Source organism: Gallus gallus, chromosome 4 (genome assembly GCF_016699485.2).
Source record: "Gallus gallus isolate bGalGal1 chromosome 4, bGalGal1.mat.broiler.GRCg7b, whole genome shotgun sequence".
Classification (NCBI taxonomy): domain Eukaryota; kingdom Metazoa; phylum Chordata; class Aves; order Galliformes; family Phasianidae; genus Gallus; species Gallus gallus.
The window spans coordinates 89222246-89244160 of record NC_052535.1 but is presented as its reverse complement, the minus strand read 5'-3'; the positions used below and the strand labels follow the sequence as shown (position 1 = coordinate 89244160).

Here is a 21915-nt window from a genome sequence, read left to right as displayed (position 1 = left end):
GTCACTGGAGAAAGGCTGATAAAACTATTCTCCTTTTGCTTAAAATCAGGGCTTAACATCACCCACTCTTTGGGAGGAAGGTGCTGGAGCTGCTTTTCTTATCCCAGCTTATCCTTTCATGCTTGTTATTGGATCCTAAGCCTCCTTATCCTGAGGATAAAGCTTTCTTGGCGATGAGTCCTCCTGCTCAACGCTTCAGAGTCCTTATTTACTCACAGTATCCTCTTTGGGGTTGCTCTTTGCCCTGGTTCAGAGCCTTCCGATGCTGTTTTCCCCTCTAACATGGCATATAAATCGAACATGTTATGCAACACTGATAGAAAGAAATTTCAAGCTTTCTACATGCTCAGGTCCCTCAGACTGGAGTCTATTTCATAGAGTCACAGAATGGCCTGGGTTGAAAAGGACCACAATGATCATCTGGTTCCAACCCCCTGCTATGTGCAGGGTCGCCAACCACCAGCCCAGGCTGCCCAGAGCCACATCCAGCCTGGCTTTGAATGCCTGCAGGGATGGGGCATCCACAGCCTCCTTGGGCAACCTGTTCAGTGCGTCACCACCCTCTGAGTGAAAAACTTCCTCCTGATATCCAACCTAAACCTCCCCTGCCTCAGTTTAAGACCATTCCCCCTTGTCCTATCACTATCCACCCTCGTAAACAGCCGTTTCCCCTCCTGTTTATACACTCCCTTCAAGTATTGGAAGGACACAATGAGGTCTCCCCAGAGCCTTCTCTATCTGCTTTTATTAAACACCTACTGAGGTTTCATCTGGAGCCCTCAGTTGCTTAGGTCCTTCTGCATGAGACAGGATCCAACGCCAAAAGTTTTGCCGTTAATGCCACCAGCACGAGTCAGGACCTCATTTCTCAGTATTTCTTTTTGCCAGATACTTGCTGTTACGAGGGGACACCTCTATTTTATATTCTGCTTTGCAACGAGTGCATTATTCAACAGTTATATTTTAATACATTATATTTCACCTTTAAAAGCCCTTGGAATGTATAGAATTTTGGGGGAAGCCAAAGCAGGCTGTGCAGGTTGGGCCTTTTCCTCTCTGATAAACCCCCATAGCAATGGGCTGTTTTTAATTCCTCCCTGATCTTCATTTCAAGTGACATTTCACTGGAAAGGGTTTTAGCATATTACATCTCAGACTGAGTAAGGCTCTGGATATTGTTAGAAAAATTAATAAAGAATCTGAACAGCTTCCTGTGCGATGTGCAGGCGATAAACACTCAGAAAACCCTTCCTCCACCCCTCTCTGCCTGTGAATTGCTCTTCTAAAAATAAAGGGTATGACAGAATTTCTGTATTGTATGACAAGAGAAGCCCTTCAGTCATTCGCAGCTGAGAAAAGCAAATGGCAAGCTTTCTCACAGATGACATTTGGAACTGTTATTAGCACTACAACGTATGGGCTAAATTCTGTTCTCCCTTGTACCACTGTAATTAGGGGGAGATGGCACTGAAATCAAACAGGCTATTCCTTGTACTTCCCAGCAAAAACAAGAATGGAGGCTGATTCTTGCAGGGGCATCCACTCATTGCTGCTTCTTCCTCACTCCAGGCACACTCACACATAAAGCGCTTCCCTCAGTCTCACCTGTACATTGCTAGGTGATGACTTTTGGGGACGTGTGTAAGCAAGGATGGCCCTGAAACCATCAAAATCCATTGCATTTGTAATAGCAGATGGGTCTGGTTTTAAAGCTGCGTTTTCTTGTCAGCGTTTTAATTATTTTAAAGGGATATTTTCCTCGATGCATTTTACTCCTCCGATTTATCCAGCGCTGAAAAATAACACCCAACTCATTTCAGCATCAACAGAGACAGAAATGAACATACACTGCCCTTTGGGAGATGTTACGTTGGATACGTGGCAGATAACTGCTGTGAGGAGAATAAATAACTCGGGAGGCAGAACGTTGTGGAAGCTCCTTTATTTCTTCAGCCTGTTTCAGCTTCCCTCTGCTTAGCAGGGAATGAAAACTGGTGCAGTTATTTATTGTCCGATACGCACAGAGGTGGACAGTCGAGATCTATATACGTACGGACAGCTGGATCTATTGCTTATACCAGCAGCAGAAAAGCATAATTGCTTTTGAGAAGGAGCTCGGTACGTTGATGGATGATTAAATCATGCTCTGTCTGTGCAGCATGGATCGCAAAGCTTCAGTCAATGACCCTTGAGACTTCTCACTCCTCCGTACCTCTCAAGCCACAGGGGAAGGACTGTGCCATGTCAGATCAATGATCTGCATCTGCTGCTCTGGCTTCAGCTGCTCCTGATCCTTCAGAGGAAAGATAAGTAAGGAAAACACAGCTGGATGAATGGGAATGAAGGGGAAATTCCTCCTTCATCCTTGCTGAGAAGCAGCCGAAACACAGAACATCATTACAGATGAGAGCAGTTGTACTGAATGCCTCAGTGGGAGCATCGCTGTGAGATGTGTGGCTCACGTTCCCTCATGGCATCTCAACATGAGAACCATCAAGGGAGCTCAATGGCATCCAGACCCAGTGGGGGCCTCGTAGGGACCCATCTTAACGTGGAAGCCTGCTAAGGACCCATGTTGACTTGGGGGCCTTCTCATGGAATCACAGAACCATTGAGATTGGAAAAGAGCACTAAGGTCATCTAATCCAACCGTGAATCCATTGATCACACAGTGTGGTGACGCACTGGAACAGGTTGCCCAAGGAGGTTGTGGATGCCCCATCTCTGGAGGCATTCAAGGCCAGGCTGGATGTGGCTCTGGGCAGCCTGGTGTGGTGGTTGGCGACCCTGCCCATAGCAGTGGGGTTGAGATTGGGTGATCATTGTGGCCACCGCAGCGATACGTGTGGAACACCCGCGTCCCCCCCTCCCCCCCCCATCCGGGCACCACTCCGCCCGCCCCCTTTCCCGCTCTCTCCCTCTGCCGCCGCTCGGCGGCGCCCCGCCCGCTCCCGCCTCCAACGGTCACCGTTGGCGCATGCGCGGGGCTGGAGCGAGTCCTTAGCGACGGGGCGGCGGCGCATGCGCAGAGGGGGTGCGCGCGGAGGACGCTGTGGCGGTGGGGCAGCGCGGCGGCCATGGAGCCGGGAGAGGAGGTGGAGGATGAGGAGGAAGAGCAGAGCGTTCCTGTGAGTATGAGCAGCGCTGAGCGGCTTGGCTAGGCGGGTTCTGGGGTGGTTATCTGGCAGGGAGGGTGTGAGTGGGGGAGCTGGAGCCCCCACAGGCCGCTCTTCTTCCCTGGGCAAAGAGGGGCTGCAGCTGGCCTGGTCCCTCCCTACTCCATTCCTTCAGTGTGTGTGACATCGGCCTGCTCGCTTTGTGCCTTCCTAGCTTTGTACCCCCAGCTCCACTGGGGATGGAGGGGTCCCTCGGAGCCCACTGTGTCCCAGAAGGGCTCTGTGTGCTTTGCAGCACTGGAGATGAGGAGATTGTGGATCATAGAATCACAGAATGGCCTGGGTTGAAAAGGGCCACAATGATCATCCAGTTTCAACCCCCTGCTATATGCAGGGTCGCCAACCACCAGACCAGGCTGCTCAGAGCCACATCCAGCCTGGCCTTGAATGCCTGCAGGGATGGGGCATCCACAACCTCTTTGATAGATGGGGAAATGTCTCCCCTCTTTTAGCGGGAAACCTTAGACTGGACATGAGGAAGAAGTTTTTGATGCTAAAGGTGGTGAATTGCTGGCACAGGTTGCCCAGAGAGGTGGTGGGTGCCCCATCCCTGAAGGCATCAAGGTCAGGCTGGACAGGGCTCTGAGCACCTGATGGAGCTGTGGGTGTTGCTGTTTATTGCAGAGGAGTTGGACTAGGTGGCCTTCAAGGGTCCCTTCTAACTCAAAACAATTCACTGTAGCCGAAAAGCTCACTGCAAAGCTTCACCTTGCAGCTCTGAAGGACCTCTGAGGTTGCACACTGGTTGCTGTCACGCTGCTTTTTGCAAACATTCCCCAGGAGAAATCATGGGTTGCTACAAGATTCAGTCTTACTTGGGCAATTAATGGGAATTAAATGAATGGAAGCAGTCAAATGAGTAAGTGTGACACAGTAAGGCAAGTCCAGCTTGAACAAATGTAAGCAAAGGGGTTCAGGTGGGGCAGTTTGGAAGCTTTTTGGTGAAAAGTGTTCACAGTGTGTTATGAGGAAACAAGATCTTGTGTGATTGCGTGTCCTTATGTATATTTAAGTAGAAATGAAGTTTATCAGCACACTGATTCACAGGCATAACTTTCCCAGTTAACTTCACATGTAACTTATCACAAAGTTACAGACCAGTGAGCTTGCCTCCTGCATCTCATGTTATCTTCTTGGTATTCCTAGTAGATCAGATCATTTTGCCCCGTTTGGGGTTCTGTGTTTTGTTGTCTCATGGTAGCCATTGCTTCCTTCTTCACATTTGTTTAGCCCTGTGGTTTAGTTGCTGCTCTGACAACCAGGGCTCTGAGCTGGGAATACCGGATGGACCTGAGCCAAGCATGCTGCCAGCACACTGCCTGCCGTGAGTGGGGGGGATGCGGGTGCAGATGCCAGCTGCATCTTCTGCTTGTCCTGGTGTTGCTGCTCTTACACCTCTATTGTGTATTTTTGTTGCAAGAGACGTTTGATATAACTTCAATCAGCAGAGAGAGGCTAACTCTGTAAGTCCATCTTTGTAAAAGTTGTCGCACTGTGGCTGTAGTTTTATGAGTGCCATATATCAACAAGCTCCTACTGAAAGGGCTAAGCAGTGTGTGCTGCCATGTCCTGCTTGCTTCTTTTCTGTATTCTAATAGGCAGTAAAGCAATGCAGCTTGGTAGTAGTAGGCTGTTAACTGTATTCAGAACTGCCTAAAGAAACATGTAGTAGACTTACACATCACATTTTTGCTTGCTAAGGAGGAGCAGAGGCTCTACCTTCCCACTGAAGGGCCAGTTTATGGTTGTTTAAAGACGTTATGGAACTTCTGAAAGGTGTTGAGCTATAAGAATGAGAAGGAACTCTCTAACCAACGCAGTGCTACTACGTACTGTTTGTACTGCTTTTTAATCAATGAAGATGGTTTGTTTTTAATTGTGAGGTTGCCCTGACTTGCAAAGTTTCCATGCCCATTAGAGAGCCCAAAATGTGTTGCACATAAAGAATAAACTGATTGTGCTGTGTTCTATTGTATGATGTTCTAGATGATTTTGGGTTTTCTGTGGGTCAGAATAAAGCAAGGAGGCTTAAGTCTGGATATTCAAGCGTTCGATGGTCCAAAACTGAGAAACTTTCATATTTCTTTTTTCATCAGTGATGAATGTGAAACAGGAACTGTTCCTTTCGAAAGGATAGATGATTTCCATTATGGTGTTCGTGTCATGTGAGGTTCCTTTGAAGAGCAGTGCTACACGTGTGCATGAAGCTGCACTACCCAAGAACGAGAAACTACAGCTGTGAAGTGTTACACTCATAGAACTGTAGAATGGCCTGGGTTGAAAAGGACCACAGTGATCATCCAGTTTCAGCCCCCCTGCTATGTGCAGGGTTGCCAACCACCACACCAGGCTGCCCAGAGCCACATCCAGCCTGGCCTTGAATGCCTCCAGGGATGGGGCATCCACAACCTCCTTGGGCAACCTGTTCCAGTGCATCACTATCCTCTGAGCATCTGAAGCATTCTCATAATGCTTTAGCTAAGCTGCATCTCTTGCTAATGAGCCATTTTGTCCAAGATACACATTTGCTAATGATCGGATGCTGATGATATGTAACACTTGGCTGTGAGATTCATCTCGGGGTCAGCTTTGGTTGGAGGCCTGCTGTTCAGCCCTCAGTGCTTCAGAGACTCCGCTAAGTGATCGAGATGGACAGAGTTTGCTCACCATAGGTTATTTTAAAGAGGAGAGAGAAGAATAAGATGCACAGTTCTGTTGTTTAAGTCTTTTGTTCATCGCGTGCATCTTGCTGTCATTACTCATCCATTCTTCTGTCCTCTAAAACACTCAGTTAATTAGTTATGCTCAGCATAGCTAAATAAAATCAGTACCTATTTGTTTTTGGCACAGTATGGGTCCCCTACCTGATGCTATTAATTTCCATCTGAATTAATAAAATTGCCCTTTGAAATCGAATTTTCAATATTAAGCCTCAATGAAATTATGGAATAGCTGCTGGAATGTTTTGAATTCAGAGCTGCTGTCGTGTGCACTTCAGTGCCACTTCTTTTAATGACTTGATTAGTGTGAAGAAGAAAAATTAGGGGAGTGCAATGCAGTAGTGACTGAAGGTTTGGGTGCAGGCTGCAATTATTGCCTTTAGCTTTGTCACAGAGCCCAAGCAAAATTCTGTATGTGCAGAGAAACACTTTGAGGCAGTGTCGGACAGCTGCTCCCTGTGTTCTGGGTTCCTTGATGCTTCAGCACCTCCCCTGGAAGGGAAACTTGAGCACAGATATTCTTGCTGTTTGAAGTGATTTCCTTTGCTGACCTGTGCAGAAGCCATAGGTGCAGTTGTGTAGGGCTCCCAGATGACCCATAGCTGTCTGCAGGCAGCGTGTGGGATTCTGGCTGTGGTCAGCAGTGCTGGGCTGGCTGCATTCACAAGCAGCCCCATGAGCTCAATGTTTGGGTTCTAAAGCAGCAAATGAACCTGTCCTTCTTAGTTGAGTGTCTGGACCCTGTGGAATTTCAGTCATTGGCTAAATACGTTGGTGGTAGATGCCTAACTTATGGTACTGGAGATGTCTTGTGTGTTTTCTATTTAAGTAATGGGCTATGAAATAAATGTATACGTACTCAGAAATGTTTTGCTTTAGAAACGTGCATTTTTCTTTCAGCCTATTGCAACAACTCCGCCACGCCGCAGCTGGAGGGAGGAATCCTTAAGCCAGAGCAGCAGTGAGACCCAGGCCTCAGCTGCCAGTGGTATCTCCCTGGGAGAAGCAATACGTCAGAGAACAGCTGTTAATCAGGTATTTGGATTGTGCTTCCGTGAGTTGTGGCTGAAGGTTACTTATGGGATTTAAAATAATACAGAGTGCTTTCTTCTGTGCAATTGCAAAGTGCTCTGCTTGGTAATCGCCAGCTGCATGCTGCAACCTTTACTGTGCACTGTTAGGTACTGTATCACCAGCATCTTCCTGAAGCATTTGTCTCCATCAAGATTCTTTCTAAGTGAGAGATTTCACAAAGATGATCAGAGGGCTGGAGCACCTCCCCTACAAAGACAGGCTGAGGGAGCTGGGCTTGTTCAGCCTGGAGAAGAGAAGACTGCGGGGTGACTTCATTGCAGCCTTCCAGTACCTAAAGGGAGCCTACAAACAGGAGAGGAGTCAACTCTTTACAAGGACAGATAATGGCAGGACAAGGGGAGATGGTGTTAAGTTGAAGGAGGGAAGATTGAGGTTGGATATCGGGGAATTTCTTTGCTGTGAGACTCTGCTGACTTCTGACAAAGAGAACGAGTGATGGAATAGCTGACACATTTGTGTATTCTGCTGTAATTAAGTAATTAGTTTTCAACTCATTATTTTAAACACCTTGAGTATAGAGAAAGAAACCCTGGATTACATAAAAAAATATATCTACATGCATCAGTACTACACAACACCAACATGGAGAGAACACTGGAACATCCATATTCAACTCTTTGAAAGGATAGATAACAGCAGGACAAGGGGAAATGGTTTTAAACTGAAGGAGGGAAGATTTAGGTTGGATATCGGGGGAAGTTCTTTACAGAGAGAGTGGTGAGGTGCTGGAGCAGCTGCCCAGAGAGGCTGTGGATGCCCCATCCATCCCTGGAGGTGTTGAAGGCCAGGTTGGATGGGGCCCTGGGCAGCCTGGTGTAGTATTAAATGTGCAGGTTGGTTGCCCTGCATGTGGCAGGGAGGTTGGATCTGATGATTCTTGAGGCCGCTTCCAACCCCAGCCATTCTATGATTCTGTGATTTTGGTTTGGAAAAATTTTCTGCATTTGTAGGATTTGGAGAGAGTGCTGAGTTTCTGACAGGAGATGGAAGGCTGGTGAGCAGTAGGTGGTAAGAACTGACAACAGACTTCAGCAGTTCATGAGTGCATTGTACTTTTTACATCTAAAAACTGAGTATTTGCATAGAAAGCATAACTTAGAAGCAACAGTTTTGCTATTCTACAGCTTAAGTTTTATTTCCTTGGAAGTGCATCTTAGAAAACTTTCTTCCTGATGCTAGTGCACATTTTATCTCCCTGCCTGTTCTTAGGAAATTGACTCATGGTATCAGCTTCCAGGAGAGGTGGATGCCAGCCGTTTAACTGCTGCCTCAGAGACAAAGCTTGGCCTGGCTTCTGATAGAAATGACCTGACTGAGTTCCCTACACTGGAGGAAGGAGTGTTGCCTTCAGCAGAAACATCAAGAAGGCAACATCCTGAAGATACAGTGCATGGCTTACTGCTGGGTATGTTTAACATGGCACTTTCCTTTTTACTTTTATTTAAATCTGCTAAATGATTCAGATTTTACTCTTCTTTAAAAGTCTCCAGCCTGGATTAGTCATCTTATTTTGAGAACTGCTGTTGACAAAATACGTTCTATATAATGTTGTTGTCAAATAACATCTTCAAAATGAGATAGCTTGTACCCCTTTCTCATGTATTCAAGCTACTGTACACTCCTTTCTGCAAGGTGTGTTCAGATAAATGACATTTTAGTGGCCACAGACTACTATTTATAGTACTTAATATTCTATTAGTGGTCATAATTACTAACACTTGTGTTTCTGACAATAATATAAATTGTACCCAAACACTTTCTAATTCTAACTGGGAAAGATAAGCCTTTCTGTTGCTTCCCTTCACATCTAATCACTGTGATTCAGTTAAAGATTGATTTGAAAGCTCCAAAATTTATGGTTTTGCTCTCATCCATTCTGGATTATGTTCATTTTCATCCATGTGGAGTCAGAATATAACTTTCAGTTCCAGTCCGATGACATTTAATCCTCTGGTACTAGCAAATCTTACAAGACTTCTGTTAGTATCACAGCATTATTCTGTGCATCTAAAGACATAAAGAATACCACGACGTTACTGATTTATTGTAGTAATTTGTAATTATCCTCAAAATGGTGGAAACAAGACATTGATTTTTTTTTTCCCGTAGATTACTATTAATCATAGCAAACGCATCTGTCACCAGCAAGAAAAACTAATTAGTCCTGGAAGTGGAGCCAACTTTGATTGGATCTATTTTTCTTTATTGCCTTTATTTATTAATATTTAGCTTTTTTTTTAATCTTCAACCTTCAGCTCTGGCAGCTCATTTATTAAGTACTTGGGAGAGAAGTGATTGGAGAGCAGCTCAGCAGAAAGGGACCTGGGGGTGGTGATGACAGCAGCATTCCTGGCAGCCAAGAGGACAAATCACATTTTGGGGTAAAACTGGATTTAAACACAGCGTAGCCAACTGATCAAAAGAGATAATTTCCCCCCAGTGTAGTTTTCAATACCCATGTGGCTTAAGTAGTTTGTTTTTCCTCCTTTGCTACCTGTGGAAGACAGAACTAGTGAAGACTGTTATGAATGCTTGTTTTAGATACCAAAGCTGAACTGGTTTCCTTGCTTTCTTTGCTTACATTTGCATTGTTTTAATTTATTGCTTGGAGAAGAGAAGGCTCTGGGGAGACCTCATTGTGGCCTTCCAGTACTTGAAGGGAGTGTATAAAAGGAGGGGGTCGACAGTGATAGGACAAGGGGGAATGGTTATAAACTGAGGCAGGGGAGGTTTAGGTTGGATATTAGGAGGAAGTTTTTCACTCAGAGGGTGGTGACACACTGGAACAGGTTGCCCAAAGAGGTTGTGGATGCCCCGTCCCTGGAGGCATTCAAGGCCAGGCTGGATGTGGCTCTGGGCAGCCTGGTGTGGTGGTTGGTGACCCTGCACATAGCAGGGGGTTGGAACTGGATGGTCATTGTGGTCCTTTTAAACCGAGGCCATTCTATGGTTCTATGATTGCATTTCTGCTTCCTTACATCCAAGTTACCGTATTAAGCCTTTGCCCACCAGTCCCTCAGCCACGCTTGTTGTCCATTGGTTGCAATAGAGCTGTTGCATGTAGGCCTAAAGTTGTGCTATTAAATGTTAGTTCTTTTTTTTCCTGACACCCTACCAAGACTCCTTTTATGCACATACTTGTATATATTTCTTGAAAACTCATTTCTGAACGATGCTGTTACTAAATCTGAAGTGTTTCTCTTTGTATTGATTTCCTGTAGAGGATCACTGCAAGATCAAGTGTTACCACACCCATTATGTTATATTTGTGACTCACTTTTCCAGGATGTAACTGAAATTGCTGAATAGAGCTGTCTCTAGGGCTGGTTTCACTGCACCACTGGGTCTTTCTTTTCAGGAACAAACAAAGTAATTATAGGCAAGTAGCATGACTGCTTGTGATATTTTAAAATAAGCCTCTGTTTCTTCCAGTTAAGTATGAGTTCAGCTTGCAGTTCACTGTTCCTCTACCTGCCTGTGCTCATGCTGCTCTTTGTTTGGAAGTTACGCAGCTGCTTAAGGGGATGGGTTCGGAGTTGCCTTGGGGGAATAGCTTGCTAAGTGTTCATGGCTCCTACAGGCCTTATGGGTTCAGTGATGAATATCACTATGCTATAATGCTAATCTATTCCGTTTTCAGAAAGTGTTTTGAATCCCCTTTTGGTGGTAGGAAGAAAAAATAAGAATGACAGTTGTGTTGAAATTGCTCCTGCTGCATCGTGGAACAGATTGACAAAGCCAAGAAGGTTTTGTTTTTGTTTTGCCTTCCTTTTTTTATCTTCTACAAATGGCAATTTGACTCTGGCATTCAGAATTGTCAGCGGGCTGTGAGATAAAGTAGCGTGCCCAGCTTTGCTTGTTCAGTGAATTCAACTGTGAGGAAGCTTTTGACCTTCAGAGCGACAGCAGGAAGAATTACTGTTTTGACACAAGATCCTCTAAGAGTGTTGTACTGACGTCACTTGCTGCTTTAAGCATCAAGCACCTGCTTCTCTGCCTGCAAACCCTGGGTTATGGCTGAATGTTATGAGCCCCTCGATCATCGTAAGCATTCAAAATATGATAGCTATGATCTTTTTCCCTCTAGAAGAAGGAAAGTTACTGAAACCATTAGACTTTGTGTGCTGTAAGATTGGAAAAGGTTAAAAACAAAAACTGCAGAAGGTAAAACATTTGACGTGGATGGAGTTGCACTGCATAAAATGTCAGTTTTGTAGCCCCTGTTCAGTGTCAGTTGTTGGGTCAATAAGGGTGGCTCTGCAGGTTGTGCAGAGGGCAGGCTGGAGGAGAGGGTTTCCACCAAGGATGCGACTGCAGTGAATCTCAACTACTCCATTTTCTTCCTTTTTCTTTTTTCTGTTCCCCTTTTCTTCACTCTTCTCGCCTGGCCTTGTCAGTCAGCTGCTGCTTCAAGTCACTGCTCACCACTGCTCCTGTGATGGGAAAGCTCTGGGGAAGGTGTGGTCTGACAGCCTAAGGCACATCTCTGCTACAGGGCAAAGCCAGAGCCCTCTTTGGAATCAGGGAAGCAAGTCTGAAGTGGAGGCTAGGCTGGGGGTGCAGTTTTGGCTATATTTAGTCAGCTGAAGGCTGCTTCTGAAGAGGATGAGCCCGGATTTGTGTCGTTTGTTCCTGCTGCATCCTTTCTGCTGCATCCTGTAGCTGTGTGAATCGGTGCAATCAGATCAGCTCGTTGTTTAGACTGAAATGTGACCATCACCATTTCTAACTCTAACATTGCATTTTGTTTGGCTTGAAGTTCTGCTGTCTGTTCAAGGGAGGGGGGAGGAAGAAGAGTGGGGGAACACATCCTTGGGCTCATGTGGAGTAATGGGGGGGTTTCTCTTGATGTAGTGCAGTTCTGCTGCTTCAAGTGGTGTTGGAAAACTCTGGGATTCCTGTTCAGGAATTCTGAAGGAAGCTGAGGAGGGAAGGAAGGGAGAATTGAAGCAAATCTTGTGCTGTTGAATATAAATGCTGAAGCTATGAATGTTCTATCTAAACTGCCTTTCAAGTCTTGTAGAGAGCCAGCAATGTAGGAGCATGTTGATGCACTCGGGAGTATCTTATTTGTCATCTGAGTTTGCATAGTTTCAGGGTTTTATGTTGGACTGCTGTTATATATTGTCTGAAATGCTCCTAATTACCAAAGTTCTGGTCTTCTGTACTTACACACAAAATGTGATTAGGTTGCTTTCCTTGAATACACTGAACACATCTAGCAGGCATCTGTGATGACAGATGTGCTTGCCATTTTGGATACAGTAATGCACTGGACTCCTATTCTGGCTGTTTAGTCGTGACCCCAAGGTAGTCCTTGATTGTTAGATTTGCAAGAATGCTTTGTTCCCAGGAATGTACAGCTGGGCCTCAGTTACAGGAAGATTTCTATCATTTGCAGTGCTGTGCTGCCAGGTGACCCAGAGTGCCCAGGATCAGCGATGCAAGCTGCTAATTGCTTGGCAAACATCTGCCTCATCCATGTGCCCGCTTTGTAACAACACAGGGATTTCTGGAGGCCAGTTCAATGGTTCCAAACAGGACAGGTCCAAGAATGGCTGCTGAGGGGACAAGGTGCACGATAAAAAAAAAACAATATGAAGACATTTAGCCCTGCAGAGAAGGACTTGGGGGTTCTGATGGATGAAAAACTGAACATGAGCCAGCAGTGTGATCTTGCAGCTTGGAAAGCAAATGGTATCCTGGGCTCCATCAGAAGAGGGTGGCCAGCAGGGACAGGGAGGTGATTGTCACTCTCTACTCTGCTCTTGTGAGTCTGAAGTACTGTGTCCAGGTCTGGAGCCCCCAGTACAAGAAAGATAGGGAGCTGTTGAAGAGGGTCCAGAGGAGGGCCACAAAGATGATCAGGGGGCTGGAGCACCTCTCCTATGAAGACAGGCTGAGGGAGCTGGGCTTGTTCAGCCTGGAGAAGAGAAGGCTGCGGGATGACTTCATTGCAGCCTTCTGGTACCTAAAGGGAGCCTATAAACAGGAGGGGAGTCAACTCTTTGGAAGGGTAGATAACAGCAGGACAAGAGGAAATGGTTTGAAGTTGAAGGAGGGAAGATTGAGGTTGGATATCAGGGGGAAGTTCTTTACAGAGAGAGTGGTGAGGTGCTGGAACAGCTGCCCAGAGAGGCTGTGGATGCCCCATCCATCCCTGGAGGTGTTGAAGGCCAGGTTGGATGGGGCCCTGAACAGCCTGGTCTAGTATTAAATGTGGAGGTTGGTTGCCATGCATGTGGCAGGGGGGGTTGGAGCTTCATGATCCTTGGGGTCCCTTCCAACCCAGGCCATTCTGTGATGCATACCTGTGTAGTGAGAATTTCCTGTTTGTCATTATGTGGAGAATGCTGTATCATTTTTCAGCAGTTTGAGTGTTAGGCTGAATTTCTTAGCGCAAATATTGAGCAATACTTAAATTTGATAAAATTATATTCTCAAAGCACTGATTTATCAGCCAAATGTTGTGACTTTGTGTATGCACATACACATCTATTTTATCAGAACGTGTAGATGCATTAAAATTGTTTGGCAGGATCTATTTTTGACAGCAGTTGACATGTTTTTTTCCCCAGTTATTTTTCAGTTCCCTCCCTCATAGTCTTTTTGTCTCTTCATTTACAAAGGCAGCACCCCTAGGCTGTATGGTGCAGAAGGCTTTCTCTTTAATCACAGCTGATTCTCAGTTTAGCTTGAAAACATTTCTTCATTCAAAGTGAAGAAGTTAAGCTGAAAATGGAGGAAAGCTTCTTCTATTGTGTGAATAAAAGTAAGTTGCCAGTTCTGAGAACATGAAGTGTATCATGATGTGAGATGACAAGTCTTAATTCAATAACTGCAATTACTATTTCCTTTGTTCAGTAATATCATTTTAAATGCAAAACAAGATCTGGGAGGAAAAAAGTACATTTAATACGGGTAAGGGAGTTTGGCTTTCAACTTGCTTAAAATAAATGCTATGGTTTGTCTATTGTTTCAGTATTTTAAAGTATAATAAAAACAAAAAATAATTACTTGAATAAATATATACTGGACATAACAAATGTTTGATTAAATACGTTGTAAACTTTGTCTGTTCCCAGTTAGTGTTTGGGAATGAGAAATCTACTGTGCATAATGTATTTGATTCTAAGCCAGCATCAGCCACTGTAAGCAAGCCTCTGTTTTCTCTAAGCTTGAAATAAATGTTACAAATGACAGTGGATTAAATCAGTCTCCTGTTCCTTGGCTTTTAAATCATGATTCAAACTGTGACTGAAATCACAAGTACAGATCAGTGTTGTAAATGTGGCCACGCTCCTGATTGCAGCCCTGACGCTGTTGTAAATGAGACATCTTTGACCTTTCTCCCTTTTCCCTTGGATCCCACTTCTCCTACAGTGATGCTGTCAGTATTTTCTTCTCCTTTTTTTTTTTTGTTCTTTCTGTTTTAACTACTTTTTGTAACATTTCCATGCACATTGCAATTTTTTCACCCTGTTTTGCACTGACGCTTACCAGTCTACATCAGAGCCTGTTCTGAACGCTTTCTTTTGTCAAGTTGCTCAGAATCAGTACTAATTTTTAATAAATACTAAGATGCATATCGTTCTGTTCCTTGAAACTTCTGAAAAAGCAGACAGCTTATCTTACTTTTCCTATCTGTTTGGTATTGCAAATATTTAAGATGGAAGTGCAGTGGAGTGATGAGTAATGCAGTGCATTTACCTAATGGAGCAATGGGGAGAGTTGAGCTTTGGAGAGGTACTGAATGCTGGAAAAACAGACTCCATGCTTGAGTTGCTGCAGCATGCTTGTGCCATCTGTACTATAGATGCTAAGGTATAAGTTTGGCTTCCTTTACGAGGCATTAGGCCTGCCATGTGGTGCAGCCAGCTGCTGAGATAGAAGGGAGTCTTTGAAACTGTGTAGCATCTATTATTATTATTATTATATCTGCTGATGGGATGGGAAGTAGGGCATTGCTGGGTAATGTAGAATTATTTCTACTCCGATAGTTGTGCTCTTGCTATATAATATTCTAAAGTAATTAAAGACGTTAATTGGAAGTATTAAATTACAAGTGAATCAGAAAGGTCATCTTGTGGTTGGATACCACTCATCAGGTGATGTAATAGGCTGTGTGGAAGGCCTCAGGATAAAGCTGACGTAATGTTGAAGTTGATTCTTTGTGTGTAATGGCTCTTATCAGATACGATTACGCTTTTGTCAGTGATGTAGAGTGTAGTTTGTTTGTGATGCTTGAAAACAAAAGAAGCTAATTTAAATCAATGAGAACTCTGATTCCGAAATTCAGACTCTTGATGACAAGTTGCTTTTTAGCTTAAAAACTTGTGTTTGCTTACAGCAGTATTGTAAGTAACTGTTTAACATTTATCAGAACATGTGCAGTCATTTCCGTCTATCAGATGCAAGCTTGTAGTTGGTTTTCTTTCTGTGGTATAAAGCATTTCCTTTTGTTTTTGTAAGCATGGAATTAAAAAGGTTAGGATGTGCCAAGTAACTCAAAGAAACACACAATAGAAACTCAAACTTACTCCTACAGTAGTAAACAGTGGTACTAATATCATGGTGATGACTACATTTTGCTATTACTTGCATATTTAAACTCTAAGGGAAACTATACAGCCTTTGAACTATACTCCCTTTGAAGGGAGCATTTGAACAGGAAGGGGAATGGCTGCTTATGAGGGTGGATAGTGATAGGACAAGGGGGAATGGTCTTAAACTGAGGCAGGGGAGGTTTAGGTTAGATATTAGGAGAAAGTTTTTCACCCAGAGGGTGGTGAGGCACTGGAACAGGTTGCCCAAGGAGGTTGTGGATGCCCCATCCCTGGAGGCATTCAAAGCCAGGCTGGATGTGGCTCTGGGCAGCCTGGTCTGGTGGTTGGCGACCCTGCACACAGCAGGGGGTTGGAACTGGATGATCATTGTGGTCCTTTTCAACCCAGGCCATTCTATGATTCTGTGATTTGCTGTAATCAAAACTTAGGTTGACTAGAGAAGACATCAATGTTTTATTAATGGAATAAATGGTGATCTGGATGGAAGCCCTACACACGTCCTGCAAGTGTACAGACTGCATGGAAATCACTAGGGGAGGTGCTGACTAATGACTGGAAAATGTCGGAGGTGGGCACAAAGATAAATCTAAGGGTAAGAGGGTAAGTTAGGGATGTCAGCATCAAGCAGTGCTTTGAGATTGGTGAGAAGAAACCTGAGTTGTGTAGGTAAGAAAACTGAATTTAATACATAACGAAATAATGCTTCTGCAGAGTGAATGGTGGGGTTATGTCACTGTGCAGTTGGCATACATTCGGGTTTGAAAGCTGTGTTAGTTGCCATGTCAGTTTAAAGAGGGATTGCCTTACAAACTTTTATTACTGTGTTGTTATTATTTTTAACAGATATTCAGGACAGTCAACTCTCTCCCTGTCTTCCGTTGCTGATGTATTCAACACCAGGCCAAAGGATTTTGGATGAGACACTTTTCCAGCAGTCAGAAAGGGATTTCATTCATTTAAGGTAGGATCAAGTTACCTGGTGTTGTGACAGAGTACAGCTTTTTTTTCTGGGTGGCCATAACTTGTCCTTCCTTTCATAATTACCATTTTACAGTCACAGAAATAAGACAAAGATGTGGTTTCTTTTTTATTTTCCTTTTAGTAGAGAGAAGGCTTTGTTAGATTTCTTTGCTTTATTTTGCCTGCAGAAGAGTTTGAACAAGGGGAAACCTGAGCAGACCTCATGAACTCTTCATTCTAATGTACCTGAAAAAAATGAGCAAATAAAGAACTCTGCCTTCTCAGACATCTCTTTAGATTCTGAAATAAAATTTATTGAATTCTGGGGACAAAAGTCTGACCCAACTTGTATTTCTAATAGTAATTAGTGCATTTACAGGTATGCATGTATTTTATACCCTCTGTCTGGAAGTATTTAAGGCCAGGCTGGTTGGGACTTAAAGCAACCTCATCTAGTGGAAGGTGTCCCTGCCTGTGCCAGAGGGGTTGGATCTAAATGATTTATTCTAAATATGCTTTGTATGTATGAGAGTAATGTGTGATATAAAATAGTTCTTTTTTTTTTTATAAAGTACAAACACTGCAGTAGCACTTTCCTCAAACTCTTTGTCAAAGCCTTCATATAAAAGTGTGGCAAATGACTCTCTGTGTGAAGAAGGCAAGAAATCTTCACCTTCTTATTAAAGAGGAAAAAAATCTGTGTACAAACATGCATATCGTATATAATATATATGTTTTTGTATGCTTTTTGAAGTGTGTAAACAACTCTTCTGTTCTCTTTGGACTTTGTTTTGCAATTATTTAACTAATCTGCATTATATTTGTAAAATACAAAGAAGCAAAATCCTCCAGTCTTTAACTGACTAGAAGGAATGATATAGTAAGTCGAAACTAACTTCATTTTCTGATTTTTATTTTGTAATCAGTAGAGCTCTCTGATATTATTGAGATTTCCTTTCTCCCTTTTTAGAGGTTGCATCTATGTGCAGGTTACTAAACCCTAATTGTTTGGATTAAGTCCTCTTTTAGCTTCCTACAGTAAAGCAGAAAACACAAATGTTGAAATGGAAAAAACCTCACCAGAAATGTACTTACTGTGCTCCTTTCTTATAGAGGGGTCCCTGATGTTTCTGGTGCTTCTGAGCAGCATTCAAATCGTTTGCACGTCGCAGAAGCTGCCTGGCTGACAGATGTTGAAACGCCCTCTGATGCTCCCAGTGACTGCTATTCCTTGTCCCAACACCCCCTTTCATTCAGGCAGACAGAACCTGGTGATGCCAGCTATTTGTCTCAGCAAGCCTCTCGTTTTTCTGAACGACTACTTATGAACAAGAAAGCAAGTGAAGACTGCAGAAATGATACTAATGAGAAATCATCGATCCCCCATATGGGTGATAAAGCAATGAACCAAACGGAAGCTTCACTTGCAAAGCAGACCTGTGGTACTTCTGCAGAAGACGCATGTTTCACTTGCAACAACAATGTGCTGGCTCCAGTTTTTGAGCTTTCAGAGAAAGAAAAAGAGTTATTGAGGCGTGATGAGTTCTCGTCTTCTGAGAACTCCTCTTGTAAAGCTGCCCTGACAAAGAATTCAGGAAAAAGTGAAAGAGAAATGCAAATGGAAAAGGTAAAAATGGCTGAGAGCGAGTCAGAAGGGTGCCTGAGACATCCAGAGAGGCTGGAAAAAGAAAAAGCTCCTGAGCTTGGTTCTTCTAAGGCATTATCTGATGATTTGAAGAAAGACAGCTGTAAAAATTCAGGTGCACAGGGTATGTTTTCTGCTAAGACTTCAGAAATAACCAGAGAGTCCAAGGAGTGCCGAGTGGGTTTGAATGACTTTGGAAGCATGAAGTTTGTAGCTGTTACTAATGAACTCCAGGGAGCTTTCCTGGATCGTGAGGCGAAGCAAGGTGTGAGAGAAGAGGAGTTGAGCCCGATTGTGCCAAGCAGCAGTGATAGTGCCCCTAAACAACTAGCCGTGACCAACGTGGAATCTCCTTCCTGCACTGAGAATGCCCAAGTGGAAGTACAGCCTGGAGTTCGCAAGGCTGAATTAACGATTTCAGATGTTTCCATAGAAAGGGGACATAAAGTTACAGACATTTCCCCTTCACTGAATTTCACTGTAGATGATGGCTCGTTCTTTAGACACTTCTCCCATCCAAGCTATCAGTCTACTCCAGGGATACTTTTAAAAAATGTCAAGACAGATCCGGGTGCTCACGTGATCAAATCAGATGTTCATGCCCCTCCTTTATGCTTAAATGAAGACAATTCTGGGAACTCACTTAGCAGTACACCTACATCTGGTGAGAAGCAACGTTCTCTCCAGTGTGCCCAAAAAGAAAACAACAAGCACTTTGACTCCTTAAAACTGAAATATCCTCACACTGGAAGAATTCAGTCACTGCCATCACTTTATTTCATGGAGAAGGTGGACACTTGGAATATGAGCCAGCCAGAGAATATGTCTGATGCACTGGCTTCACGTGACCAGAGTGTAATTTCACATAGGAAAAAAGCCTACAGTGTAGTTGCCAGATCTGCAAACAATATTTTGTCAATGCAGAATAGCAGCAGAAATCCTGAAGTTCATGTTGCTGCTCCTTCTGGAGAGACACATTCCCTGGAAAATATTCATTTTCATGATAAAATCTCAGAGCGTGTCCACCCTCTTACTAGATCTCAGTCTGACAACTCAGTACATGTTGCAAGTAAGAACAACTCCCAGACTGATGTTGTTCAACCTGTTAACAGAGAAGCAATGCAGCCTCTAGAAGGTAAAAGTAATGTTTCAGGAGTGCCTGAAAATAGATTAGGAGGCTCCTTGATACACAAGCTTACAACTGAGATTGCTTCTCTGTCTGTTGATAAAGGCGCTGAAGGTAGCAGTGTGGGGCAAAGTTCATATCCAAACGCTTCCATTCCCAGTGAAAGAGTTGCTCACCTCATCAAAGAGGATGGAAACTCTCCAACTGATGACCAGAAAAGATGTGATGGTCTTGAAAATCCAAGACTGCCTCATAACTTAGATATTGGTCATGTCAGCGTGGACAATGTTGGTGATATTTCCCCAGATAGCCTGAACCTTCCTGCTTGTTCTGGGGAAAGCAGCCATGGGGCCTTGGGCTCCCCAGTGATTACCAGGCACTTCTTCACCAGTGCAGGAGATGACAACTTCATCCCTTCCAGTACAGCCACTGTTTTGGAGACTCCAGAGAAAGAAGAGCTTAACATTGAAGAAAGGATCCCGGTAAGTTAATTTCTGAGAAGAACTCGTAAGTCCTGTTTACCTTTGATTAAGAAGAGATCAGAATACACTCAGCTGCCTTAGAGTAAGTAGGACAGTAGGTAATCCTGGTGCTGCAGGATGGGTTGTCTGAGTTGAGACTGTCGCTCTTATATTTAGTTTCTGATGCTCAGTCACGTTGGGAACCTGTAATGCAATAGTCTTTCAGAAATACTAGTTGATATCTTTTATGTATGCCTAATACATTTTAAAGGATCCTTTTTCAAATTCTAATCTTTTAGTGTCAGAGTCATCTCTGTCTTTTTCCCCACTGTTCTTTTATGGTCTATATCTCTAAATTAAATGGGTTTTGTACTGGTTTGCACTACTGATGAACCTCACCCATGACTGTAGTTCAGTTGAGCAAAATAAATTTCAGGTAATATTGAACATGGGAAAAGAAAGGGTCAGGCATAGGAAAGAGAATGTGTGTGTGTGTGTGTGTGTGTGTGTGTGTGTATATATATATACTTTTTCCTCAAGGTATAAATGATGGTGTCATAGTAACAGTGTGCAAGAAGAACATATAAATGGGTGGCTAATGGTGGTGAAAAATAAAGAACCCAGGAAAAGAACAGGGCACAGCATTAGTGATAAGTGAAATCTATGTGATACAAAGACTTGTAAGTAAGATCCTTATAGCTCTTTTAGCAGAGCATTGATAAGCCATTTCTAATCTTCCAGCTCCTTTCATATGATCAGGATATAATTATCCAAACACGAAGCTGAGACTCAAATGCTGACTAAGGAAATGTTAGGCTGCACAAGAGAGAGCTGAACTTCACACGCCCACGGATCTGCAATAATAGCAAAACCAACACAGAGCTCGTTGACAAATTAAATTGCCTTTTTCCTATAAATACTCACGCTTGTTCACTTTGTTCCAGTACCTAAGACATAAATTCCTGATTCTTTCATGCTGCTCATGAAGGATATTCAAAGCTTCTGTGTGCCTTTTCTCCGTTCTATCTTATGTTTCTGGTGCAGATTTCCTTTTTCCTTTCCCCATTTCAGGATATTTGGTGAGAAAGGAGGGCAGATTGTGGCAGCCATGTTAACTGTACTAATAGCTGTTGAGTGCTGGAGAAAATCAAATGCAGATTTTTATTAATGATAAACATGTAATTATCTTTGGAGTAAGTGGCTGCTCCTCTCACAAAATGACTCCTGTAATCATTAGGTCTTTGGAACTGTGTTTTAGAAGCACTCTTCTCTGAGTTGTCTCAGAAAATATGTATTGAAACAAATACAAATATTGTGGTAAGGATGTGGAGATCTTGGAGTGGGTCTGGAGGAGGACCACTAAGATGGTCAGAGGGCTGGAGCACCTCTCCTGTGAGGAAAGGTTGAGGGAACTGGGCTTGTTCAGCTTGGAAAAGAGAAGGCTCCGGGGAGACCTCGTTGTGGCCTTCCAATACTTGAAGGGAGCGTATAAATGGGGGGTAATGGCTGTTTATGAGGGTGGATAGTGATAGGACAAGGGGGGAATGGTCTAGGAAATACTACTTCTCTGAAAGGGTGGTCAGGCACTGGAATGGGCTGCCCAGAGAGGTGGTGGAGTCACCGAGACTGGTGGTGTTCAAAGAGTGTTTGGATGTTGTGTTGAGGGACATGGTTTAGTGGGAACCATTGGTGAAGGGCGAATGGTTGGACTGGATGATCCTGTGGGTCTTTTCCAACCTTAGCGATTCTATGATTCTATAATTCTATGCAATCAAAGTGTTACAGGGAATGAGTCTACATCTGTCTAGTGGTGTTCCCAAGGGCTCAGGTATAGGGCTTGTCCTTTTTGATGCTTTTATCAGTTATCCTGGATGCTGGAGTGAAGTGCATCCTCAGCAAAGTGGCTGCCAATACTAAACTGAGAGGTACTGTTGACTCCCTGGGGGGGGGGAGAGGCACTGCAGAGGGATCTGGACTGTTGATGGTTGTCCCATGCTCTAACATGAAATTCAGTGAGGGCAAATGCTGTGTGCTGCATGTGGGAAGGAGCAGTGCTGGCTACAGGCACAGCCTGGGAAATGAGTGGCTGCAGTGCTGCACAGAGGGACCTGGGGAGGGAAGTGAAGGAAGGTGCCAGTCTCTCTGGGTATCAATGACAGGGCATG

The 21915-nt window shown here is 43.8% G+C and overlaps 1 protein-coding gene across 15 annotated transcripts in view; it reads left to right on the top strand.

Moving 5' to 3' along the window:
* Window positions 1-3021: 3021 nt before the first annotated feature.
* ALMS1 (ALMS1, centrosome and basal body associated protein) overlaps window positions 3022-21915 on the top strand; it is a 52148-nt gene continuing 33254 nt past the window's right edge. For 14 of the 15 annotated variants that reach the window (XM_040700107.2, XM_040700106.2, XM_025149803.3 and 11 more), the window contains exons 1-5: window positions 3022-3128; window positions 6797-6931; window positions 8201-8396; window positions 16402-16519; window positions 17632-19771. In XM_040700107.2, coding sequence (XP_040556041.1) covers window positions 3078-3128; window positions 6797-6931; window positions 8201-8396; window positions 16402-16519; window positions 17632-19771 — 2640 coding nt within the window. In that variant the 5' untranslated portion in view covers window positions 3022-3077. Of the gene's footprint in view, window positions 3129-4406; window positions 4501-6796; window positions 6932-8200; window positions 8397-16401; window positions 16520-17631; window positions 19772-21915 lie in introns of all 15 variants that reach the window. The other variant, XM_046941166.1, reaches the window with a different exon arrangement.